A 23,637-nucleotide genomic window follows, 5' to 3' on the forward strand; every position below is an offset into this window, starting at 1 on the left:
TCCTTGCAACCTCTCCGTGCTGAGCGCCAAGCCAGGCAGCAGGAAGTACCATTTTTAAAGTCTGGTATAACCTGACTATATGTTTTTGAAAACGTAAAGCCATAGAGTTCTTTATACCAGGCTTAGTATTTGGTGTGTATCCCTGTATGGCTCGTTAAAGGCTGCTTGGCAACGGCGTTTCCATAAACATGTGACAATTTCTTGAACGTTTCCACAAATTCTGAAGAAGTATGAGAAAATTGGTAATCATTGTTTGAATCAGCCCTCTCGAAACTGCTTTGACAGTTACTATATTTACCAACGCCTCCGCTGTGCTTATCTGGGTTTCCAGTCCAAACTAGGTATTGTCCCACTATGACAATACGGGTCTCAGTACAAGCCCATGTAAATACAACAGTCAGGTATAGTTTCCATGTAAAATTTGTTGGACCTTGTGTACTTATCTTTATTTGTTTCATTGGTGTTTAACGCGTTACACAAGATGATTTTACAGATTTGACTTCGAAATGTAGGAAAACTTCCAGGTAACTTGCAAAAGGTCGGTTGTTTACCCTGACACTTCCGGTTCCCCAGCCCATGAAACTGGCTTCCATAGCCTATGTGAATAAAAGGAGTATGGCGTTTAAAAAAAAAAACAATCAATCAATGAATATATGACCGCGGTCTGCTTTGTTGTTGGAGGAAACCACAAAATGAACCCCGACCTTCACCTGGTACCTGACCAACTTCCGATCTTCACCTGATACCTGACCAATTTCCGATCTTCACCTGGTACCTGACCAACTTCCGATCTTCAACTGGTACCTGACCATCTTCCGATCTTCAACTGGTACCTTACCAACTTTGATCTTCACCTGATACCTGACCAATGTCCGATCTTCACCTGGTACCTGACCAACTTCCGATCTTCACCTGGTACCTGACCAGCTTCCGATCCTCATCTGGTACCTGACCAACTTCCGATCTTCACCTGGTACTTGACCAACTTCCGATCCTCATCTAGTACCTTACCAACTTCCGATCTTCACCTGATACCTGACCAACTTCCGATCTTCACCTGGTACCTGACTATCTCCCTGACTTAATGTTGTGACGGAACCAGAGTTAACTGAATTCGAACCAAGGATTTCATTGACCAAAATCCGCTTGCTGGCTTCGTCGAGAACATGTCATTAGGTGTATGATACTAGTGAAAAAAACGTAAAACAGTTTTAGAGGCCACTAGCTTTGGCACATAAGCTCACGTGTATGCCGAGCTTCATGTGACACGCATCATCCTCAAAGCAGAACACTATGCTCCCATAAGTTTATATGAGAACTATACAACATCAGTGTTTATGAATGCAGTGTAAGGGCGTGAAGGTTGTTTACCAAGTCGGTGTGCAACCAGGTTGGCTTTTTCCCCTTGATGACGTAATCTGTCAGTACAGAATTGGATAGCTTTGTGATATCACTCACCTCTCGTTACATCTACCCGCTAACAGGATTTTTCCACCGCTTTATATTTATCAAATATTAGAAACACAGAAATATATATCCCACAAAATAATAAACTTGACATCTAATTACATTGTGGGGCCCAACCATCATGGGTTTTTCTCAGTAAGTTGATGCCTTAATCCACTGGTCTTCATTATTGTCACCCTGATAATTAATCTGTTAATAGCGTCACACCGAATTAATTGCCTCCCTTGATGACATATTTTTAGGAGCAATGACCTCCAGTCTGGTTCCCTGACGTATTCTGCGTGCATGTACCTTGAAGCTATTAGCTCCCGCCTGACGTCAGCCGGAGTGAACGGGTCAGCAATGACCCCCAGGGCCCAAAATATTTGCTAAATGTAGAAATTTGCTAAACTTGGCGATCATTATCAGCGTATTTAATTGTAAAGATCCATACATGTCCACTTACACTGTATGAGTGTATGTACTGCCCTGCTCTCAAAACAATACGCGTGGCCGAGTGGAAATAGGGTGCTAGTAGTCTCCACGTCCCATGGTCGATAAACGAGAGTTTGTGCTTGTCCAAGCATTTCCCGTAATTTTAATTTTGAGTGTTGTACATCAGGTTTAAGTAACAAAGCACAGAAAGTATGTATTACCGTCCTGAGTGGCTCAAAACAGTGTTTCGCTGAAATCTGAGGTAACCTTAGATCCGAAGCACAGTGAGAAACATGACTTGAATATCATGCGGAAGATAGCAATTTTGCGAAAAACTACATCAGTCAACACCAATCAGGTATTTCAATGCGCTTGTCTCAGACATTCAGATTTACCTTTAGGTATAGGCCCTACATTGCCATGTGGACCAAACCCCATAGCTACAGGTAGAATTCATATGTGAATGGTAAATTCATTGTGGCAATGGTCCAGACAGGAAGACGTGTTCTGTGTAAGCTAATTTGGGCCAAAGAACGCACTGATTGGGTGATCTGGCCGTTGTTCTCTGACCATGTGAGTGTAGGCGCGTGTCGAGAGTAGACTAGACGAGGGTTGATGTCACGGCTGGGACGTATTATCCCAATCCATCTCACATGACTTGTAAGGACATGGCCAGCATGGCTATACTGACGCAACTATTTAATTGGCCATAATGTACCGATATTTCTTGTTGAGTTGATCAATCTAGTTTTAAATCCACAAAAAAGCTTATTGTTCAAAATATGCATAGTATGATTTTAACTGTATGTGTGACACTACCATTCTCCCCCCCCAAATGCAGACATTCAATCAAATGTGTCTGGTTTAAAAAGTTCTACTCTTCAACAATACTATGTGCAACAATAATCTCCGATCGCACGGTGTTTGAAAGGTTGCTCGACATATGTTGCTACACTCCGCCTATGTACTACTTGGATCTGACGGCTACGAGAAAATCTTGAGAACAGAATTTAACAGACTATCATTGTTATCTAACCAGACATCATGATATTTTTATGTACATTCACATATAGCCGATTCGCGACAAAATGCAGGAGCGGGATATTCAAAGTGTAGTGTGATGCATTAGCGACTGCCCTCAAAAACCGCAAGACAACTATCAACTTATCACGTGATTACACCGCAGCAGATCTACTTAGTGTGGCCCCCAGAAGACGGAATACACGGAGCACCCGAGTTAAATGGCCACATTTAAGGCTGTAAACAAGTACGATACCCATCTATAGGTAACATCTCCTATGGCTACCCCCGTATTTCTGGTAACTCTGGTTGGGCTGACTTCTGTCAGACTTACAAAAGGAAGTGCAGGTTAGTGGAAGTTAATGAGCTTACAATATGCAAAACTACATAGGCCTGTCTCGCTCAATGTTTCTGCTATCGATGGTCACCACCGAATTTTGGTTAGACTAGTCTATGTGAGGGAAATGCAGGACAGTGACCTATGGAAGCCCCCACCCTCTATATGTAATAATACACTCAAAAATATATTCTATATGTAATAATACACTCAAAAATTAATCTGTTAATTTTAACAGAAAGCTTGTTGTCTGAGTGATGCTAGAATGTATTCTGTTATTACAACACAATATTCTGTCGTATTCAACATAATATCCTGATATGACATTTAACAGAATAATCTGCTGCAATAGCAGAATGCATTCTAGTATGCACTCAGGCAACAAACATTCTGTTAAAATTAACAGATTCATTGTTTTAGTATGTTATGAAATGCAGAACTACATTTTCTTGGCAGTGTTTCACTTACGTAGGTATGGCGTTAAATTTGGAGCGATGTATGCTGGGACAGTCACCAGAATCATCGTCCTAATTTTGCTGCTGAGCTACGCAGGCCTTCAGACTACATGTATGTCAGAGGTTTGAATTGTTACACATATGTATCCAGCTAAGTAGAATGTATGTTGTTTAAGTAGAACATATTCTGCATAAATAAACCCTATCTATTAACATTCAAAATCTTTCATTATATAAACATTTTAATAATAAAACTAGAGCATCCGATAACCGATAGGAGGCATGGACAGGTAGTGATTTAATCAATCAGTTGTCAGGAAAATGAATGGCAATTTTGAATACAAATGACTAAATGTACCCCAATACCATTACATGCATATCATACAAAACGCCCTCACGGTTCACGGTTTTGAGCACTGTCATGAGAAGTTGAAAACAGCCTCATTCTATTACTTTTCGATTTATTCAATTTTAAACAATCGCATTTTCGAGAAGAATAACCACGAGATGGAATTTCCTGCTTAGTGCCATGTACCAAAGTGTCTTCAACAGAGAATGAGGTGAAGGTTTTAGTCTTTCCCCTACATGGATCGAAAACATCAAAAAATAAATAATACTCAGAAAACTTCGAACGAGTTTGACCTTGAACTTTAGGTTTGACTCTACAATAGACCATGTTTTACAGGTTTATGCTCTTGTGATTTTCACTCACTGATTGTTAGAATGTGTATATCTCATGTACCTGTGCTTTCACCTCATTTTCTGTTAAGACATTTTTGTGGGTGTCGCAAGGTAAGAAATTGTTTAAATATATATCTCGTTGAACAACTTCAGTGTTTTTGTTTAATTTGTTTTATTTATTTATTGGATTGGTGTTTTATGCTTTACTCAAGAATATTTCACATATACAAGACCTACGATTGCGAACAGCATTATAGTGGGAAGAGACGGGGCATAGCCCAGGTGTTGTTGAAGTGTAGCTTCTATATGACATTTAAACGCAAAGTACCACTTCAAGATACGTCCACATGTTTCACTTTGAAGAGCACTTGGTTTGAATAGCTGTACAAAACCCTCTCGAAGTTCCTAAATGAGGTCATCTTATAGGGTGACAGATAACATACACAAGTGTCTTATAACTGATAACAATTGAATAATTTTTGTACGAAAGTTCATGCAAAATAAGCCATAGATGCTTTTCTTTCAATTGCCTACAGATGTGCAACTGAGCAAGTATATACATGTAGTAAATTCAAGAGATTATAAAATAGAGGTAAGATCGCGGAACAGTCTATGAAGCTCAAAGCCGATTGCCTAGCCTAAATGTACATATACCTTGAACATATGAGATTTTGTTTTCTGCTGTAAAGAGAAGTCAAACAGCATGGTTCACAAAAGATTGACTTTTAATTAGACTTCTAAAAATCAGATAAGATACTCTGCTTCTCCAAGCTGCATAAATCGTGCTATCTTTCTTCTGATTAGTGCCAAGTATCTTTCAATGACAATTCAGAGTTTATTACTATTTTTATTACGATATCATTGCCTGATTTGTACATGAAATAAGCAGGTTTTTCGAATAAACAACACTGCACTGCTTTAGGTCCCCAACAACACACCCGACAAGTGAAAAATTGATCGAATTAAAAAGATGGTGGAGAAAAAGTACGTACGTACGTACGAACGGACGGACCGATCGACTGATCGGGATGTCTTACAGCTGACTCCCGGTATATAAAAGTAAGGTCTGCCAGGAATTTATTTATTTGACTGGTGCTTTACGCCGTACTCAAGAATATTTCACTTATACCCTAATGGTGGCATTATGGTGGGAGGAAACGGGACAGGGCCCGGGGTAAACCCACATCCATCAGCATGTTGCTGACAGACCTTCACACATACGGTCGGAGATGAAGCCACCATGAGTTGGACTTGAGCTAACAGCGGCCTCAATGGTGGGAGGCTCCTGGGTCATTGCGCCGCGCTGGCGTGCTAAGCCGTTTGACCACGGAGGCCCCTCGGTTTGCCAGGAATAGGCCTAAAAAGGAAAACACGTGTGTTAGCATGTGAATGTAGAAACCTTTCGCAACTACACAGATATATAAGATAGACCTATCTAAAAAAAAGATTCACTATGTTTTTGTGCAGCGAAGTGTTAAATTGCGGTTCGGAAAACCGACTAATTTTAATCCAGTAATTGCTAGGCAGAAATTTTTCTTATGGCTACACTAATTTTGACAAGTATGACAATAATTTCATTATTCGTTGTCTAGTTAACGAGTAAGTATGTATTCACCTATAGACGGTGTTCATCAAGCAAAGTGTGAATTAGTGGATTGGATTGTTATATGGTGATTTTCATTAAATAACATCAAATATTTGACTAATGCTAGTTTTGTATATAATGCTTAATTCTATTTGTAATATTTCTACACAACTTTATTTCTACATGAAGTTCTGGAAATTTACACGTTTTGTTCCAGGGAACGTGTATGAGTGGGGATACGTGGGAGCTCATAGTGAGTATACAGTATGTTGTGGTAAGGGACCGTCTTGGAATATCACAATCTGTTGATGATCAGTGGACCAAATTAACAACAGAAATTTGGAAATTCAATAAATCAGTCTCCTGGCACACCATTTTATTTTCATCTATTAAATTTTCGAAATCATACATGTCCCATTATATCTTATTTTTGCATCATTATATTCATCAAATATGCGGAACGAGGATTTTATATCAAACACTGTATAATTCTACAGCGTACATCCACAGTGTCATGTAGACCTACTGACATGGACGCCTCATATCATATAGCGCAACTGGGGTGGAATGTAATTATGCACAAACTGAATTGTGAAAACTTCAGTCAGAAGCTTCATTAAAATGAGGTATATATCACATGAAAGATTATTAAAAACAGGAAAATAGTTTTATTTATTTTTTAAAGAATTTGAAATATTCTTATTCGTGAGTAAAAAGGTTTAAAAACCCTGCGGTGATCTGTATTCACCTAGAGGGTATCAACGACGTCACATCAATATTGTTTGCTTGAAATAGTTGTATGTACATGCATTTAGAATGATGAAATCTAGCAGCCTGTGTGTGTTGAGTGGCAAAAATCTGATGTAACGTCACTGGTCCCAGTATAGTCGGAAAAGATTGTTTACCTACAGTCTGGTTAAGCATTTCATTTCCTTGCTCTTAAAATTTCACCTAATATCGCCACTATATGGCTAAAATATGTCCGATCTAGTAATGTAATGTATCCCAATGTATCTCCGAATATCCAGTGTATCTCCATATACTCAATGTATCACCCCATACACCTAATGTACCTCCATATACCTCTGTAATATCATATACGCATGTATGCCCATATAAATACCTTACGACTTTTATTCTCTTTGACACTTTATTTGCTTTAAAATGTTATCTTGTTTATGTAAGTGGTCGTGGATTTCCACTATAATGTTGGTCGCCGTCGTATAAGTGAAATATTCTTGAGTACGGCGTAAAACAATAATCAAATAAATAAATAAATAAATATTTATGTAAGTCCTAAATCTCCCAGCACATGCATTTGTTCCATTGTTTTCCCTGTATGTCCGAACATATTTCGTTCTTCCATTGTTTTCCCTGAATATCCCAGCATATCTCGTTCGTCCATCGTTTATTCCAGTATGTCCAAACATATCTCTTTCTTCCATTGTTTGCTCCTGAATCTCTAAGAATACATCTTTTTTCCATTGTTTGCTCCTGAATCTCTCAGAATACATCTTTCTTCGGTCGTTTGTCCCTGTATTTCTCAGCACATCCATTCAAGTTTTTGTTCCTCAGTCTCTCAGCGTGTCTCTGATCATAGGTCCCGATCAATGGAAATCGCATTTCCCGCACTGTGGTGGTATGAGGCAATCTCCAATTGACATCAACACAGATCACGTGTTATATAACGAGAATTTGGGGGATCTTAAGCTGCTGAATTACGACACTTCTCTCTCTACTCCGCCTACGTTGATCAACAATGGACACACAGGTAGATCACGTGATATAGTTTAGCAGCAAGTTCATGGCAGATTTATATTAAGTCGGGTGCCTTCATTCTTACCCGCTATCAAGATCCACTTAGTTACAACGGTATTTCTAAACCTTGATAGGTTTATCCAGGGGAAAAAATCCGTCCACTATTTGAACAGTTACGGCGAAAGGTTGAATAAATTTTGACGGTTGACATTTGGTAACCTTGATAGCGAATTTCATAGCCACGGAATCTTTATTGTACCTACCATCGATATTAGTTGAAACAAGGTCTACAAAAAATGCATGATGGATAAAGGTTTGAAAGCAGTTTCTATCCCGCTGTTACTTGCAGACCGTGTGCAAATATACATATTAAATAGAGATGACTTTTCAAACAACATCGAGTGTGTCATGCAACACACCGGCCGTTACCTTTACCTCCCCAAACAATATTATTCCATACTGATAATTTCTGCAAATAAAAGAACTTGAGTTTGTTTGTTAGTTTGATGTTATGGTTTATATAAAGGCGAACTATAGAACTTTCCTACAGTGATGAAAGTGTTGTACTTTCTCAGGATTTGAGTGGGTACGAATCAAGGTTCAGCGATATCGAGCTACACAATAAAAACCGCTACGACGGTTTTAAACCCCTAAACATAGGCCCTATGGACGATGTGGTTTACTGCGATTTTGGTCTTTTTGTGTAACACGTCTAACGGGCCGCCTACAGGCTTTTTTTTTTTAAATACAAGTATTGATTGATTTCGATCATTGTATGTTTCACAGTTCAAGTAAACATTCAAGGAGACTACTTTCTGCAAGGTGGAGGACTACCATCCCGATATAGAGTGGCCCAGTTTCATTTCCACTGGGGCGATGCGGACAAACGGGGCTCTGAGCATTTAGTCAACGGCAAAGCCTTTCCTATGGAGGTGTAGCATTCGGTTTATTTATTACGCTTCCAAGTGGAAAGCTTTATTTTCGCTAGGAGGTTTAAAAATTCTTTTCGAACAGTGTTTTTTGTCGATCTTCTAGAAAACTGCAAACTTCGGCTGTTTGATATTTGGCATCAAAATTCTCGCAAATGTTGTATGTTACACTTTCTAAGTTTATCTTCCTTGACCACCTGGCTTGGTGGCCACATTAGACTTTGCGCTAAACTTTTTATAAAAACGTCTTCTACTAAAGAACCAACAGACGGACACTTCTAAAATTTGAAATGCACATATATAGAGCCATAATAGTTGCATAAAAGCTCGTCATTGTTTTTTGTTATTATTATTATTTTGATATAACTGTTATGTGTTCCGGTGTATATTTGACTGATGAGCCCAAATCTGCTTTTTAGCTGTGTTTCTATCTTTTTAATCAAAAAATAATAATTTCAGTGTTTTGAAATGCACATATATAGAGCAATACTAGTTGCATAAAAGCTCGTAATTGTTTTATTATTATTATTATTGTGATATAACTGTTATATATTCAGGCGTATATCTGGCCGATGAGTCCAAATCTGATTATGTTTTTTTTTTTTTTTTGTCTATGTTTCTATCTTTTTGAGATATAATCAAAAATAATAATTTTAGGGTTTTTAACTTACGTATTTTCAGTGACCTATAAACTGAACAACATGAGAGCTGGAAATTTGCAATTCATGAGACTCACTTTATGTTCGTCTCGAATTAATTATGTTAAAACGATATTTTAAACCAATTCAGGTTTATTATTTCTCCCCAGATGCACATTGTGCACTACTCCACGGAGTATTCTAACGTGAGTGACGCTTTGAACAGGCCCAATGGCTTAGCTGTGCTAGCTGTGCTCTTCACGGTGAGAGATTGTATGACCTGACTTATTATGTGAAGTCAGCCATCCATCAAGTGAGGCATGACCAGCTCTTAAAACCGCACTTAAAATTAAAAAATTGTCACAAATAAGCGAAAAACAAATTACCGTTTGAAAGAAAGTAAACTGATACAGTGGAATAATATTAACAACTAATATCGTACAGTGTACTCAAGTCTCTAAAGCAAACATTCAGAGGTGATACTCACGGATTTGCTGAATACAGCTTGAGAGCAGGAGCGATAAATTGACATTTGGTGGAATAACATTCTTGTTTGTAATGGATTTAGTGGGCAGAAGTAATGAACTGTACTCTATTTGAACATCTTGGTTGTTGTTGTTGTAGGTGGGAGATGCTCCTAACAGTGCCTTTGATAAGGTGGTCGGTCATCTTCAGTCTCAAAGTAAATATCCCAGTAAATATCCAAGACCAAAATGATGCAAACCAGTGTAACAAGACAGGAAACTCACTACATGCAGTGGTTATTCAATACGCTAAATCAGCCTGCTACAAAATTCCTCTCTTTTATTCACCAACATTGTCTTATTTCACTGGCCAGGGCGAATGTATTTTCTCTACACCATTCCATAAAGGTATATACGACTTACATGTAAATACGTGGAGCAGCGGGAGCAGCTTTTCAGTTAGTTGCGTAATGTAAGTGTTGGGAGAGATACGCGGAATAACCGCTTCTAATGTGTCAGATCGACGGTTGTCCACATCTACCACTTCTTCACACGCGCATTAAATCTTCCCTAGCGTATATCGATGTGAACCGAGTGGCCCCATAATCAACTAACGTGTTCTGAGTCTTGCCGAACTAAAAACGATACATGACAACCGCACAAATTCACAAAATAAATACATGTTCACGTGATCGATGTGAACTCAGAAAAAAATAAGGTCGTTCAATGGAGATAATACCTATGGCAATCATTAAAGTAACACTGGGCAAGTCTAGTCGTCCACTTGGGTGGTTCACTCCCCATGTCGTCAGATAGCGCTAATTGCTTCAGTCTCGTTCGTTCTCGCAAGTGATCAAAATGGTGACAGACAGCTTACGGCCACAGTTGGTGTAGTGTCTGAAAATATATTTATTTTGTGAATTTGTGGAACTGTCAAGGATCGTTTTTGGTTCGGCAAGATTCAGAACACGTTAGTTGATTATGGGGATCACTCGGTTGACATTGATTTACGTTAGGGAAGATTTATTTATTTATTTATTTGATTGGTGTTTTACGCAGTACTCAAGAATATTTCACCTATACGATGGCTGCCAGCATTATGGTGTGAGGAAACCGGGCAAAGCCCGAGGGAAACCCACGACCATCCGCAGGTTGCTGGAAGACCTTTCCTACTTACGGCATCGTGCCCACTGGCGTTTTCTCTGAACAGATGCAACGTTTCTGAATGTTCTTTTATGAAATTGCATTGAGGTAGAGGAAAGCTGAGATCGGTGTTTTACGCCTTACTCTATATTTGGTACCGCTATGTATAACACACTGCTATATAAAAGCCATGGACAGTCCTATAAATAAATCTTTAATTTTAATCGGTGGTATTTCAGAATGCCTCTGTGATTCTCCATGCAGGTGACGTCATAAAACTAGATACTTTCTCACTGCGCAGTCTCCTGCCGGTCGATGTCAGCACTTTCTTCCGGTACTCGGGAAGCCTGACAACACCGCCTTGCTACGAGAGTGTTATTTGGTCATTGTATCGGAATAATGTCGCTCTGGCGGAATCACAGGTTAGGCGGATTTTGTATTACCAAGTAAATGGGGAGGGTATTTCTTTATTTCTCCTGTGTTCCCTAACTATGGTTGGAGACCAGTTAAAAAGTTCACTCTTTCAAAGGGCCCATATTTTTTATCAGAGGCCCAATGGGATCAGTGAGACCAATTAACCTATTTCCTCAAACCAAACAAGAAGTTGGATTTTTTTATGATTTTTGACTTTGATTTTTTACATGCTCTTGCACAAACAGACCTTTTTGATATATCTGAAGCATCAAGTTAAATGATACATATTTCAGGAAAAGGCAGTTGATTATTACATTTTAAACTTACGGCTATACATTATAGATTTCCTAATTTATGTCATGAGAACCCCACTAAGAGTTCACAAAATCATGAGCTCTGTAGCCTTAAATGTCACACTGAACATCCAGGGAATGACAAACAAATGTGGTATAAAGTTAAAATGCAGCAAAAGACCCCTTTTCTACCAAATACGGTATTCGAGTATCTCAAGAAATATTTTACTTGCGGTTATTAAACTTAAACTTTGATGTTTTTTTCTTTCAGGTGAACAAATTCCGCACCCTTCTCAAGGCCAGTTTGCCAGGTGAAGGAAATGGTTCACGATTGGTTAATGACTTCAGGCCCGTACAGCCAATGAACGCCCGAGTTGTGGAGACCAATAGGCCGATAAAAGGATGTGGCCTTTCTGCAAGTCCATCAGTGGATTTTTTTCTATCTGTAGTTCTCATCGTTCTGACCCTGGTGTAATGTGTTCTGATGTTCTAGTGTGCATCAAGGAAACTCAAAACGACAAAATGGTGATAGCTGTGATATAATGACTCCAAAATGCACAAGGCTACTAATGCGCCTACTTCAAGTTTTTTCAAAGGCCATAACATTCTTTAATATCAAACAATGTGCCTGGGTAATTCAATCAACGACATCATAACACAACATATTTCCGTTTCCAGCCGATTTCCAGCCTATGAAACAGTGAGTGTTTTCAGCTTGTAAAACTGCCATCATTTCCAGTCTACGAAACGAACATTTTTCAAGAATATTTCCCCATTAACCGACCATAGAGCTATGAGATGCAGACCTACACATGCACGTGGTATACAAGTAGCTAATTTGTTTAGCGCCAGATCAAGTTCGCAACCAATATCTTCAGACAAATGCAATGTATAACTGATTTGAAAATATATGTATTCAGATGTACTAAACCATTTACGTGGAAAGACGTTATTTCCTGTTTTGTTCTTTCATGAACATTTTTTGGAACTGTTTTCCACAGCAAGGACTCAGATGATGGCGTTTTATTCACACAGCTAGTTGTGCATGACTGCATGAAGATGTAAAATTAAAGAACTCAATCCCCGCCTGTCTTCGCCCTCAAGCTTTATACTCTCGACCCCGAATCCTAACAGCAGAAAGCTGAACTCAGGGCTAAAATTTCTATGCATGATTCCGCACAATAAAATGTAGAAAACAGGTTAAAATATTTATAGTTCTTTTTACGAGTCTTAAAGAGGCTTAATACATTCACTTACTCTGACTAAAATCTGATCTAACAGACATTCCTTATACCAGCCTTTAGCTAAGTGTCGACATGCACAGCGTGCATGTGGCTGGCTACTTGTAATACTTGTATGTCAGGTGGAGGCTTGTGCGTGTGAAGAAGTAGGCCTACATAGGAAGTAATACGATGATATATACATGTACATTATATTTGTGTCCTCAACAATTACACGAATATTTCAACTTATCAGTTGAACTACAATAATACTACAAGTTTAAGATACACTGGAGAGATATTCTGCTTTGTCATAATTAAGTTATTTGACAGATTAAAATAAATTGTCAATATCTTGACTTTGGTGAAAAAAAAATGTTCCAAATCAGGTCAGACCGTCCAGTGTTTTCAGTACTTGAACCATGAGCGTTCTTCTGTAGATAACACGATTAATAAACCACCTGTCAATCAAATTCTAAGAGCTCTCTCTAGCCCGGGGTGTTGGGGAGCCTACTAATTACCGTAAATGAGATGACAAGTAAAACATTGACCTGAATTTAGTCATGATGTTGGTGTAGTGTGGCTGAACAAAAAAAGAACAAGCAGAAACGCAATGCCAACCCTAAAATAAATGATTCTTATCAACATATACATTTTGTAGCCACTTTATTGTCTTAGTCGGTCAAGGCTGTCTGGGTCACTGTAACGTGATGCGCAACCATGAGTGACTGACGCGGAAGACACGTCCTTGAAAGTTTCCTCATATATCACCATAAATGAGGTGGGCTACATCAAAACATCAATCAAATAAATAAATAAATTTCTTTACTCAATTGTTACTTTACACCACACTCAAGGATATTTCACTTTTACGACTGTAGCCAACATTATTGTTGAAGGAAACCAGATAGAGTCCGCGAAAAACCTACGACCAACCGCAAGTTGCTGTCAGACCGTCCTGTGTGCGACAAGAGTGGAAGCCGGTCTTGAACTCGCAGGGACCACATTAGAGAGAGGGTCTTGGGTTATTACGCTGCTCTAGCGCGCAAACCTCCTCGGCCGCTGAAGTTTGAGTGACGAAGTCGTGTTGAGTGACGTAATACTTAATAAGGCACCGCAATGCAAGAGCACATCTCAAGAACCCAACTTATACACGGCGCATGCCTCAACCTGACAATAAAGTGATTATAACAACTGCTCCCCACCTCTCTACCTCGCCATTTGCAAAGGTTGAGGTAACGAGGCAGCGAGATATCGGTGTATACATAGTCTAGCGAGTTACATGACCTCCACACAAAACAGTATAAAAATATGTATGAGATAACAGAAAAACAAGCACTAGCGCCATGGGCCAAACATCACTTTATTTGTTTATTTGATTGGTGTTCTCATTTATTTCATGATTTTTCAGATTTTTCATTTATACGACGTCGACGAGTATTATTATGGGTAGGAGGCGGGTAGCGACCGGGAAGTGCCCGGAGTAAGCCCACGCCCAACCCTCGGGTTGCTGGTGGACCTTCCCACGTACAGTCGGAGAGGAAGCCAAACATCATTTAAGCGGCGAAATGTTTTCTTAACGTCTGAATAAAGAGAATGGCAGTTATCAACAAGGAGAAAGTTTAAGTGCCGTTCCATATGAACATACATGTATATCAGGTTTGGCAGTGAAATAACTATTGATGGATGGATGTATTCGTTGGTTTGATTATTGAGTACTGATTGTTTCATTGATTGATTGCAGTCATTTGAAACAACTGCTGCGATGTCAGTTGCAATTGATCAGACGTCACTGGTCTATCGAATTACTAAAAATGCTGTGTTGCCATCACATGTAATAAACAATCAATCAAGGACGAACATGTGAATACTTTGCACCTAACTATATATCCATCTGTTTGAGTAATATTGTTAACTTCTTTTCAGTTTATGTTTGAACTTAAGAGGAACCACCCTGTGACAGTTAGATTTTAAACAAGACAAAAACCGGTAAGCACACCCACAAGCTGCAAGACGTGCGTATTTCAAATAGTCATCCCACAGTCAAGAATACGAAGAACGCCATATGAACAAGGAGAATAACAAGAACAACAAGAAATGTGTCATTTATCACTGGTTTGTGAGTAATTAGCATATAATCTGGCTGCGAGGTTTCTCACATTGACCTATAACAGGTATCTGATTTGCTTTGCTGGATGTGATATGTCACGCACAATGCAAATGGCGATTATTTGACTTGACTATGTTTTAAAGGATAAATATAATATAATGTATATATCTCGGAGAGAGACAATGAATGCTCTGCTGAAATATACAATAGCTAACAAAAATGTCTGACCATCCTCGGGCTTGAAAGAGGCGCCTAAAATGTTCACATAGTGAGATTTGATATAAAATCATCTCAGCTGCAAGTAGGGTATGATGTGAAGAGGAAGTGACTAATTAACGCTTTATTCTTTCTTTCTCGTTTTGTGATTACGTTCTATCGAATTTTACCCAACATTTATCTCGGAAATGAACGCTTGCCATATCATGCACGTATTTAAGATATAAAGAATAGAATTTTAAACTTTGAACAATGCCACAGTATTTTATAATAACAGGACAAACTGTGAGTTAATTTTAGTACCAGGGTTTATATTCTTTATGTACCAGTGAGGAGTTTGACCATAACGGGTGAAGTAGACCCTGTGAGATGTCCGTTGATTGATTAGATGTGGCTGTGGTCAGTTTGCTCGGGAATTGCCCGGACTTTGCATGCGGCTAAACAAACTCAAAAGTTAGACCTCCATCTCATCATCTGACGACTGACCGGAAGTCAGTATTGTCACATGTATAGGAGATCAAGATGATTGCAAATATAAACCCACTGCTACCCCAATTAGGTCCGTTACCTCTAATCATCCTTGTGTAACCTTTCCATCTTTTCTTATATATTTGTATGAGTTCTTTATAAAGTGAGTTCCTCAGATTTAAATATCAACACGTTTTTAAAAAGGCAACATTTGAAACGCAAAGACACGCTCTACACGGTAGGCCAACACTTGTTACCACGACAGATTACGATGGGACAAAGGAGGTAAAACTGGGGAATGTATATGAGATGTTTACATATAACAACTGATAATCCAGCGATCATCCAGTATCAACATGATGGTGACATAATTAAGATCCCATTGGCGAGAATCAGGAAATTTGTTACATGCCTTCGCAAAACAACGACCCATGAGCCTCTCTCCAGTGCGATCGATTTGAAGTCTGCCAATAGCTTATGGATAATTGTCGTTTTCCCACGTGTCCTTCCCAATTGAAAAATATCCTAAAAATGAAAGTTTTTTTATTGTTTACATAGAATTCACAGCGGTCCATCACATGATGACATTGTTTTTCTGTTTTGTTTTGGTTTATTTCTATTCTTTGTTTGTATTTTTTCTGTGTTCTTATCTTTCCTTTCAGCATTTCCTCATTTGGTGATAATTATCCACAAATACGTAAAAATGAAATATTTTTAAATATAAATGACCGATGGCGAGGGCGGTGGGTGGCAAGGGCGGTGGATTTTTTAAAATTTCAAAAGAAATAAAAATGTGTACTTTTAAGTGTTTCATTATTTGTATTCATATAATATCAAATGGAATGATATGAAAATTAATGGGACAACGAATTTTTTCAAACTTCCCACAGTTTCATTACTATGCATACGTGTATATATATATACATCGCTCGGTTCTACACGGTATATAGGATGTACAGCTATTTTATTCCATTTTTACAAATGTGTACAGTGTTTTGTAACACACTGCGTTATGATCTAAGTTACATTACCCCTGAAATTCTTTGATGTAGCGATATGTTAAATGAAGAATGTGACGCTAATATTTTACATTTGTCCAGGAGATAAATGATTAATAGAGGAATAACCATTCATTATTCACTTGTAACAATGTGACAATGAATCTATCGTGACACAGTGTGATAGAAACGATGCGATGGAAAGAAGGATGCTCTTGGTGAAATGAAATGAACATGCCGGCTTTAATTAGTGGACCGTAATAAATAGCCATGTAAGAAAGTGAAAAAAAAAATCTTAAATTTCAAAGTGACAGCATAACATGAAAATACATGGCCTGCAGCGGTATGACATGAACAACAAAGTGTCGTATCACGTGGCAAAAAATACGACGTAGTTTGTTATTTGCCTTGGGTTCGGTATCATATTCCCTTACATGAACAAGCCAATAAAACACTTATGTTGGAAACTCCCGGCATGGCACTGGGTCTATGGCGTCAAGAGCAGCTCGTAAGCTGAATAAATTCCCAGCTCCAAATTTGCATGACCCTACTAGTGAGGTTAATCAAAATCCAAATAAAAAAGATGTTTACCAGCCCAAACCAGCATATATCGACATGTTTACCAGCCCAAACCGCATATATCTAGGTGTTTACCAGCCCAAATAAGCATATATCGAGGTGTTTACCAGCCCAAACCAGTATATATCGAGATATTTACCAGCCCAAACCAGCACATATGGAGATGTTTACCAGCCCAAACCAGCATATATCGAGATGTTTACCAGCCCATACCAGCATATATCGACATGTTTACCAGCCCAAACCAGCACATATGGAGATGTTTACCAGCCCAAACCAGCATATATCGAGATGTTTACCAGCCCATACCAGCATATATCGACACGTTTACCAGCCCAAACGAGCACATATGGAGATGTTTGCCAGCTCAAACAAGCACATATCGAGATGTTTACCAGCCCAAACGAACATATATCGAGATTTTTACCAGCCCAAACCAGTATATATGGAGATGTTTATCAGCCCAAACAAGCAAATATCGAGATGGTTACCAGCCCAAACCAGCATACATCGAGATGTTTATCAGCCCAAACAAGCACATATCGAGATGTTTACCAGCCCAAACCAGCATATAATGGGATGTTACCAGCCAAAACCAACATATATCGAGATGTTTACCAGCCCAAACTAACATATATCGAGATGTTTACCAGCCCAAACAAGCATATATCGAGATGTTTAACAGCCCAAACAAGCACATATTGAAATGTTTACCAGCCCAAAAGAGCACATATAGAGATGTTTACCAGCCCAAACTAGCACATATCGAGATGTTTACCAGCCCAAAAGAGCACATATAGAGATGTTTACCAGCCCAAACTAGCACATATCGAGATGTTTACCAGCCCAAACGAGCATATATCGACATGTTTACCAGCCCAAACTAGCACATATCGAGATGTTTACCAGTCCAAACCAGCATATATCGAGGTGTTTCCCAGCCCAAACCAGTATATATAGAGATGTTTACCAGCCCAAACTAGCACATATCGAGATGTTTACCAGCCCAAACGAGCATATATCGACATGTTTACCAGCCCAAACAAGCACATATCGAGATGTTTACCAGCCCAAACGAGCACATATCGAAATGTTACCATCCCAAACAAGCACATATGGAAATGTTACCAGCCCAAACAAGCACATATCGTGATGTTTACCTGCCCAAACAAGCATATATTGAGATGTTTACCAACCCAAACAAGCATATATTGAGGTGTTTACCAGCCCAAACAAGCATATATCGAGGTGAACGCGCGCAGTGACACGAGTGTTGAGCTTAAAAAGATGTAACCAAAGCCATATGAGCATGCCATGAGCGAATGAACGATGACTGCTTTAGGCCACATCGGCAGTGTTTCAGCCATACCAGGTTTTATGCTAAGGAATAGCGAGAGTATTAAGGTACTGATGTGTCCGTCTGTAAAATAAATTCACAGTGAATTCAAAATGTGTTCGCATGACACAGAGACAAAAACTGACACGGAGAAGAAAAACAATTTAAAGTTTGAGTTTAGAGTTATTCATGGTCAGTATTCAAGGAGCAATACATTTTCAAAGTCCCCGTAACCCCTCGCAGATGTAGGCCTATAACCCTTTCAAAAAGAAAAAAGGCTCATTTTGTTTCGTCAGCTAAAGATTCTTTATCTGTAAGCCCTCACATCCTAGCTGTGTCACTGACTTAAGACGCAGTTTTATTAAACCATTCGATGTAGGGAGATCTACACCACCGTTGCACTTTTACGAATGAACTTAAAATACTCCAGACTGACGGACTTCCACCCGCGGCATTTAAATACTATAAAAACCGAATTCTCCAGAAATCGGCAACATCTTTAAAGTTCTGCAATAAGGCTTACACCTAAGTTGTGCCACAGCGGCTAGGGTCGAATGGAGAAGAGTCGCTGTGATAGACCAGTTAGCTAGACCAAGCCTACGTCAATGAAAAAAGCTACAAATACGCAAGATTTGTTCGATATATGCAATTAAACAATCTGCTACTAAAGCATATGATAAACACGTGTAAATTATTATCCTAATGTACTTCTTGCTAAGAAAAAATCCACCAGATAATTTAGATCAAAATTACCTCCCCTTCTACTAACCAATCAACAATCACAGTTTTATGCAGTTTAAGAAAAAACTAAAGGAAAAACATACTCTTGATGATTGCAAGTTTCAAAACTCATAGTTTAAGAAGAATTGGAGGAAAATGCAGAGATGTTAATTGTAATTTAATAGATATCACCGGTCTAGAATTACTCAAAAAGCTTCCTCTGTTGTCATAACAATTAATATATATAACATTAAAACAATTCAATGGGACCCCCCCGAATAATCGGAAAAGCCGCTTTGTATCTTTCAGTATTGAGGAGTCGCGTTCAGCTGACATCAATCTAAAATCGTTCAGTTGACATCTGTTGAAAATGATAAATAAATACTTGTCTAGTGCCGAAAGGGCAATTATACATGTATGTGATGTGTCATTTCAAGTGTGTATGCCTTTACATTACGACTGAAGCGTAACGAGGCAGTGTCTTTCGGAAGAGTTTTCCCTGCTGACGTCATCACCGATTTAGGGTCAGTCCGAATAAAAAAATTTATTTTTAACATAAAGTTTTCTTTGAATTTCTTTAACACTTGTTTTCATTTTTTTTAATGAAAATTTTTTTCTTGAGATTCACGCATGAGCAGTGAAGCATTTCTTTGCACTGTATAAAACAGCTCCAAAACGCTACACATATATTCGTGTGTGAAGAGCGAGACCAAAACGTGAATAATTGATTTCAACCTTGAACCATCGCAGAAACTTCGTTGATTACAAAGCATTGTGCTGTGAAGAAAAGATATGCCATTGTTTAAAAAACTGATGGTCCGATTGCTTCTGCTGGTCAATGTGATCGCTATTGCTCTATCGTCTTCTGGTGAGTCTGCAACTATAAATTATCACGCACAAATAAGCATTTATTTATTTGTTTTATTTATTTCATTGGTGTTTTACGCTGTACTCAAGAATATTTCACTTTTACGATGGCGGCCGGCATTGTGTTTGGAGGAAACCTGACAGAGCCCGAGGAAAACCCACAACTATCCGAAGGTTGCTGAAAGATCTTCCCATATACGGTCGGAGATAAAATCAGTAGGAGCTGGGCTTGAACTCACAGCATCCGCGTTGGTGAGAGGCTCCTGGGTCATTGCGCCGCGCGAGTGGTGTTACCCCTCTCGGCCAAGGAGGCCCCCAAAATTAGGAAATCGATTTTCCAAAATCTGATCCTTGAATTAGGTGATATATTGCATAAAGGTCTCCGAATAAACATGCCTATTTTAAAACCTTAATAACCAATTTCCTCATATCCCAATACTAACCGCTGTCATATAAGTGAAATATTCTTGAATATGAGGTAAAACACAAATAAAACCTTATTCGGCCCTTTCCGCGTTACAGTGTTTATGCATTATGTTTCCTAAAAAAAATAGCACGTATGTTACCATCAGCTTTCTTTCTTTTTTTTTGCACTTCTTTAATTCTGAAATATGATATAAAGCATTAGGATTTTCTTCTTTTTGTCGAAAATTTGATATCACAGATTTTGAGTAAAAATTTGACTGTCGCTACTTTGCTTGCATCTTTTAATCAATCGTCAATGGTTTTCTTCTGACCCTTTCATTTGCTCCATATACCAACCTCCCGTGAGTGTAGGTTCTTTAGTACGCTGTTAATCACCTTTCAAATAAATAAATAAAAATTAGACATCTGAATACAATAATTAAAAAGTCATACCGTTTATGGCATCCGTATATGGTTTAATCTCATTCTTTTTAGCAGGATTTTCGTCGATCTCAGGGGTCGAACAGCACAATGACTTCTCCGTCTGATTCCAACTGCCTATAGACTTGAATACCGCTTTTTAAACGAAATATTCTTTTTAGGACGCAATGTTTATTGTTTAACGTGCTGAAGAATTTTCTATTAATATGACGGCGGTCACGTCTATGGATGAAGGAGACCTGAGTACCCGGAGAAAACCACCGACCATCTATAGCTACCTGACAAACCTCCGGGCGTAAAGCCGCTACCAATAAACGCATACCTCATTAGTCATGGACCAGGTAGTCGCACACAGCGAGCGCTTTAATTCTCTGGGCCAGCCAGGTCACGACAAAATAAGTCATATGTTTGTCCAAATTACATTTTCTAAGCCTCGATATGTTAGGCCGTTACGACTAACTGGGAATTGTCTAGGTCCAGTGTGTGTAATCAACTTATGGTCTGTATGACAACTGGCTTGGCAAGACCTTGAGCTTCTGTCCCTATTAATTCCCCTTCTAATAATGTCAATGCCCGGGGCATATATGCATACATTTTTCTTGTCACTAGAGAAAATTAAGGATATTATTTAACGTGGCCATACTTTTCATTTCATTAAGTTTCTCTGATAACATTGATGCAATTCTTTCAAAAAATTTCCCAAACGCTTTTTAATATTCACTACACATATTTACAAGACCTATACTTGCTCATTTACGTTCTAATTAATGCATACGATCATACTTTATAAGAGAATCACTTAGTTTTCATAGGACAGAGCATGTGCACCAGATGGCATTTCTTCCATTGGGTTCATCTGCACAGCTACAAAATAATATAAAATTTAATTTACGCTACACTAACAAATACACAATGAAATGAGCAGTTCTAAACAATGCGCTTGTCCTTTTGGAAGTTCCTTCTCGGATGTTTATTGTGAAAAGCAGGTTCTTCATTGAATTGACGCCACTCCAACAGGTGACCTCCACTATAGAATTCCTTTGAAATCTTCTGACGTAAACTGCTTAGGCCAGCTGTTCTCATGACCCACTTCACTGAATAAATTACTTTTGGGAAAACTCGGCCAAGCGCCATTTAGTCTAGACTTGACATTTTTTACTATAACGAAAATAACAACAGGTTTTTATACAAAAGTGGTCAAATTTATGTCATGAACAGTTAGTATACTATATAAATACATCAATAGTTAAATACTATTCAATCGCTAAACTATGAACCTTAGAAATGTATGTTATCATCACATAAGGGAATGCTTTGTTGCACATGAGCTTTCAAGCAAATAAATTATCTCTTTTCCGTACTGTAAATTTCCCTACTTAGCCTGAGTATCAGTCCGTTTCTTCAGTGTAATTCTTTACGTAGAACTATACTGTCTGAAAGTTTTGAACATATTTAAAAAAAAACAAGCTCCAGAGCGCAACCGTTAGATTTCTGTAAGCAGGAGAGTGGGCTCTGTAAATGACTCAATTATGCCTTCTTTTGCAATCATAGACACAAATTTTATTTGTTGATAAATCATTGACCTTTAAAGACACGCGAGAGTTAGATTTCTGTGGTTATTTGTTCGAAAAGGCAGCGTCGCGTGACCCATAACAGTTTACTTACATTTACATGTTAAAGCTTCTGACTGAAACAGCGGACTGATGCTCATGCTACAGTTTTCTTGAAATTAACAAGGCCCTCTTCCATTATAGACAGACATATAGTTTAACACGACAGAATCTATTATTCTGTCCTGATAGTTTCTGTATGGATTGGATTGAAATCCTGCAAGTGATATACGTATCCGGTTTTTTTAATTCAAAAACGAATATCGTGGTAAACAAAGTATCTTGCTGGGCTTGTCTACCTTATATTCAACCAGTTTCGTACCAGAAAAATAATATGTCCAAACATAACAACGTTCTCAAAACAACACTACATAATATCTTAAGATAAATAGCACGAATTCGGAATTTCAAAAGTATCCCTTTTAACACCAGATGAACGTTAATATCTTTTAGCTGCGCTTAACGTAGCCCAAAGTTAAGCTGGACGTACTGAGCTAGCTATGCTTTAATCTAATCCACGTGGGCAGTTTACTAAAAATAACAGCTAGAACCTTACCTTCTTTTTGGTATCCATCGATTCCCTAAAACGCCCGAAATGTAATATGTAAGAGCCAGCATCCGTAAAGCATCTTTCAACAGTAATCCAGCTGTAAAAACTTTTGAATTGGAAGCAACGCATGCCATGTTTGGAATTCGAGTTTTCGGCAGGGCAATGGACCGCGAATATACCCAAACTAAACACGTGGTGTTGGCGAAAGAATTCGTTTCAATATACGGTTGTTTCGTTTTTGTGTGTACTATTCCCAACAACCAAGGTTGTGACATGAAGCGTATGATATAGTAAATAGTAAAGTTGACTTGATTGGTCGGTTTACTGAGAGACTAATGCCATGGGACCACCAAAGAAAATGATGAACGCGTATTGCCTTTCCGTTACTAGGTTGCACAAGATATTCAGACCATTCACGGACGGTGGATTTCAAGATACCTATGCATCCTTTGTTCACAGGGCCCCGTGGGCAACAGGTTTACTTCTTGCCCTCCAGATTCCCCACCAATAAAACTTGTT

The 23,637-nt window shown here is 38.6% G+C and overlaps 1 protein-coding gene across 3 annotated transcripts; it reads left to right on the forward strand.

Annotated features, from left to right (window-relative positions):
• Positions 1-3,081: 3,081 nt before the first annotated feature.
• LOC135468695 (carbonic anhydrase 2-like) lies at positions 3,082-12,791 on the forward strand. Of its 3 annotated transcripts, none has more exons than XM_064747088.1 (8): positions 3,082-3,249; positions 6,177-6,233; positions 7,560-7,730; positions 8,504-8,649; positions 9,455-9,547; positions 9,909-9,966; positions 11,156-11,313; positions 11,870-12,791. In XM_064747088.1, the coding sequence occupies exons 1-8, from the start codon at positions 3,180-3,182 to the stop codon at positions 12,071-12,073; spliced, it is 957 nt and encodes a 318-aa protein (XP_064603158.1). In that variant the 5' UTR covers positions 3,082-3,179; the 3' UTR covers positions 12,074-12,791. The 3 variants fall into 3 exon arrangements, with proteins under 3 accessions (XP_064603158.1, XP_064603159.1, XP_064603160.1); XM_064747089.1 differs by having other exon boundaries at positions 6,177-6,212; XM_064747090.1 differs by lacking the exon at positions 7,560-7,730 and having other exon boundaries at positions 6,177-6,212.
• Positions 12,792-23,637: the final 10,846 nt, after the last annotated feature.

This window comes from Liolophura sinensis, chromosome 6, assembly GCF_032854445.1.
Source record: "Liolophura sinensis isolate JHLJ2023 chromosome 6, CUHK_Ljap_v2, whole genome shotgun sequence".
NCBI classification, from domain to species: domain Eukaryota; kingdom Metazoa; phylum Mollusca; class Polyplacophora; order Chitonida; family Chitonidae; genus Liolophura; species Liolophura sinensis.

Coding starts and splice junctions, on each gene's coding strand:
- LOC135468695 (XM_064747088.1), top strand. CDS start 3,180: ATGGCTACCCCCGTATTTCTGGTAACTCTGGTTGGGCTGACTTCTGTC. Junction 9,548..9,908: donor TGCTAGCTGTGCTCTTCACG/GTGAGAGATTGT, acceptor TTGTTGTTGTAG/GTGGGAGATGCTCCTAACAG. Junction 9,967..11,155: donor CGGTCATCTTCAGTCTCAAA/GTAAATATCCCA, acceptor TTCTCCATGCAG/GTGACGTCATAAAACTAGAT.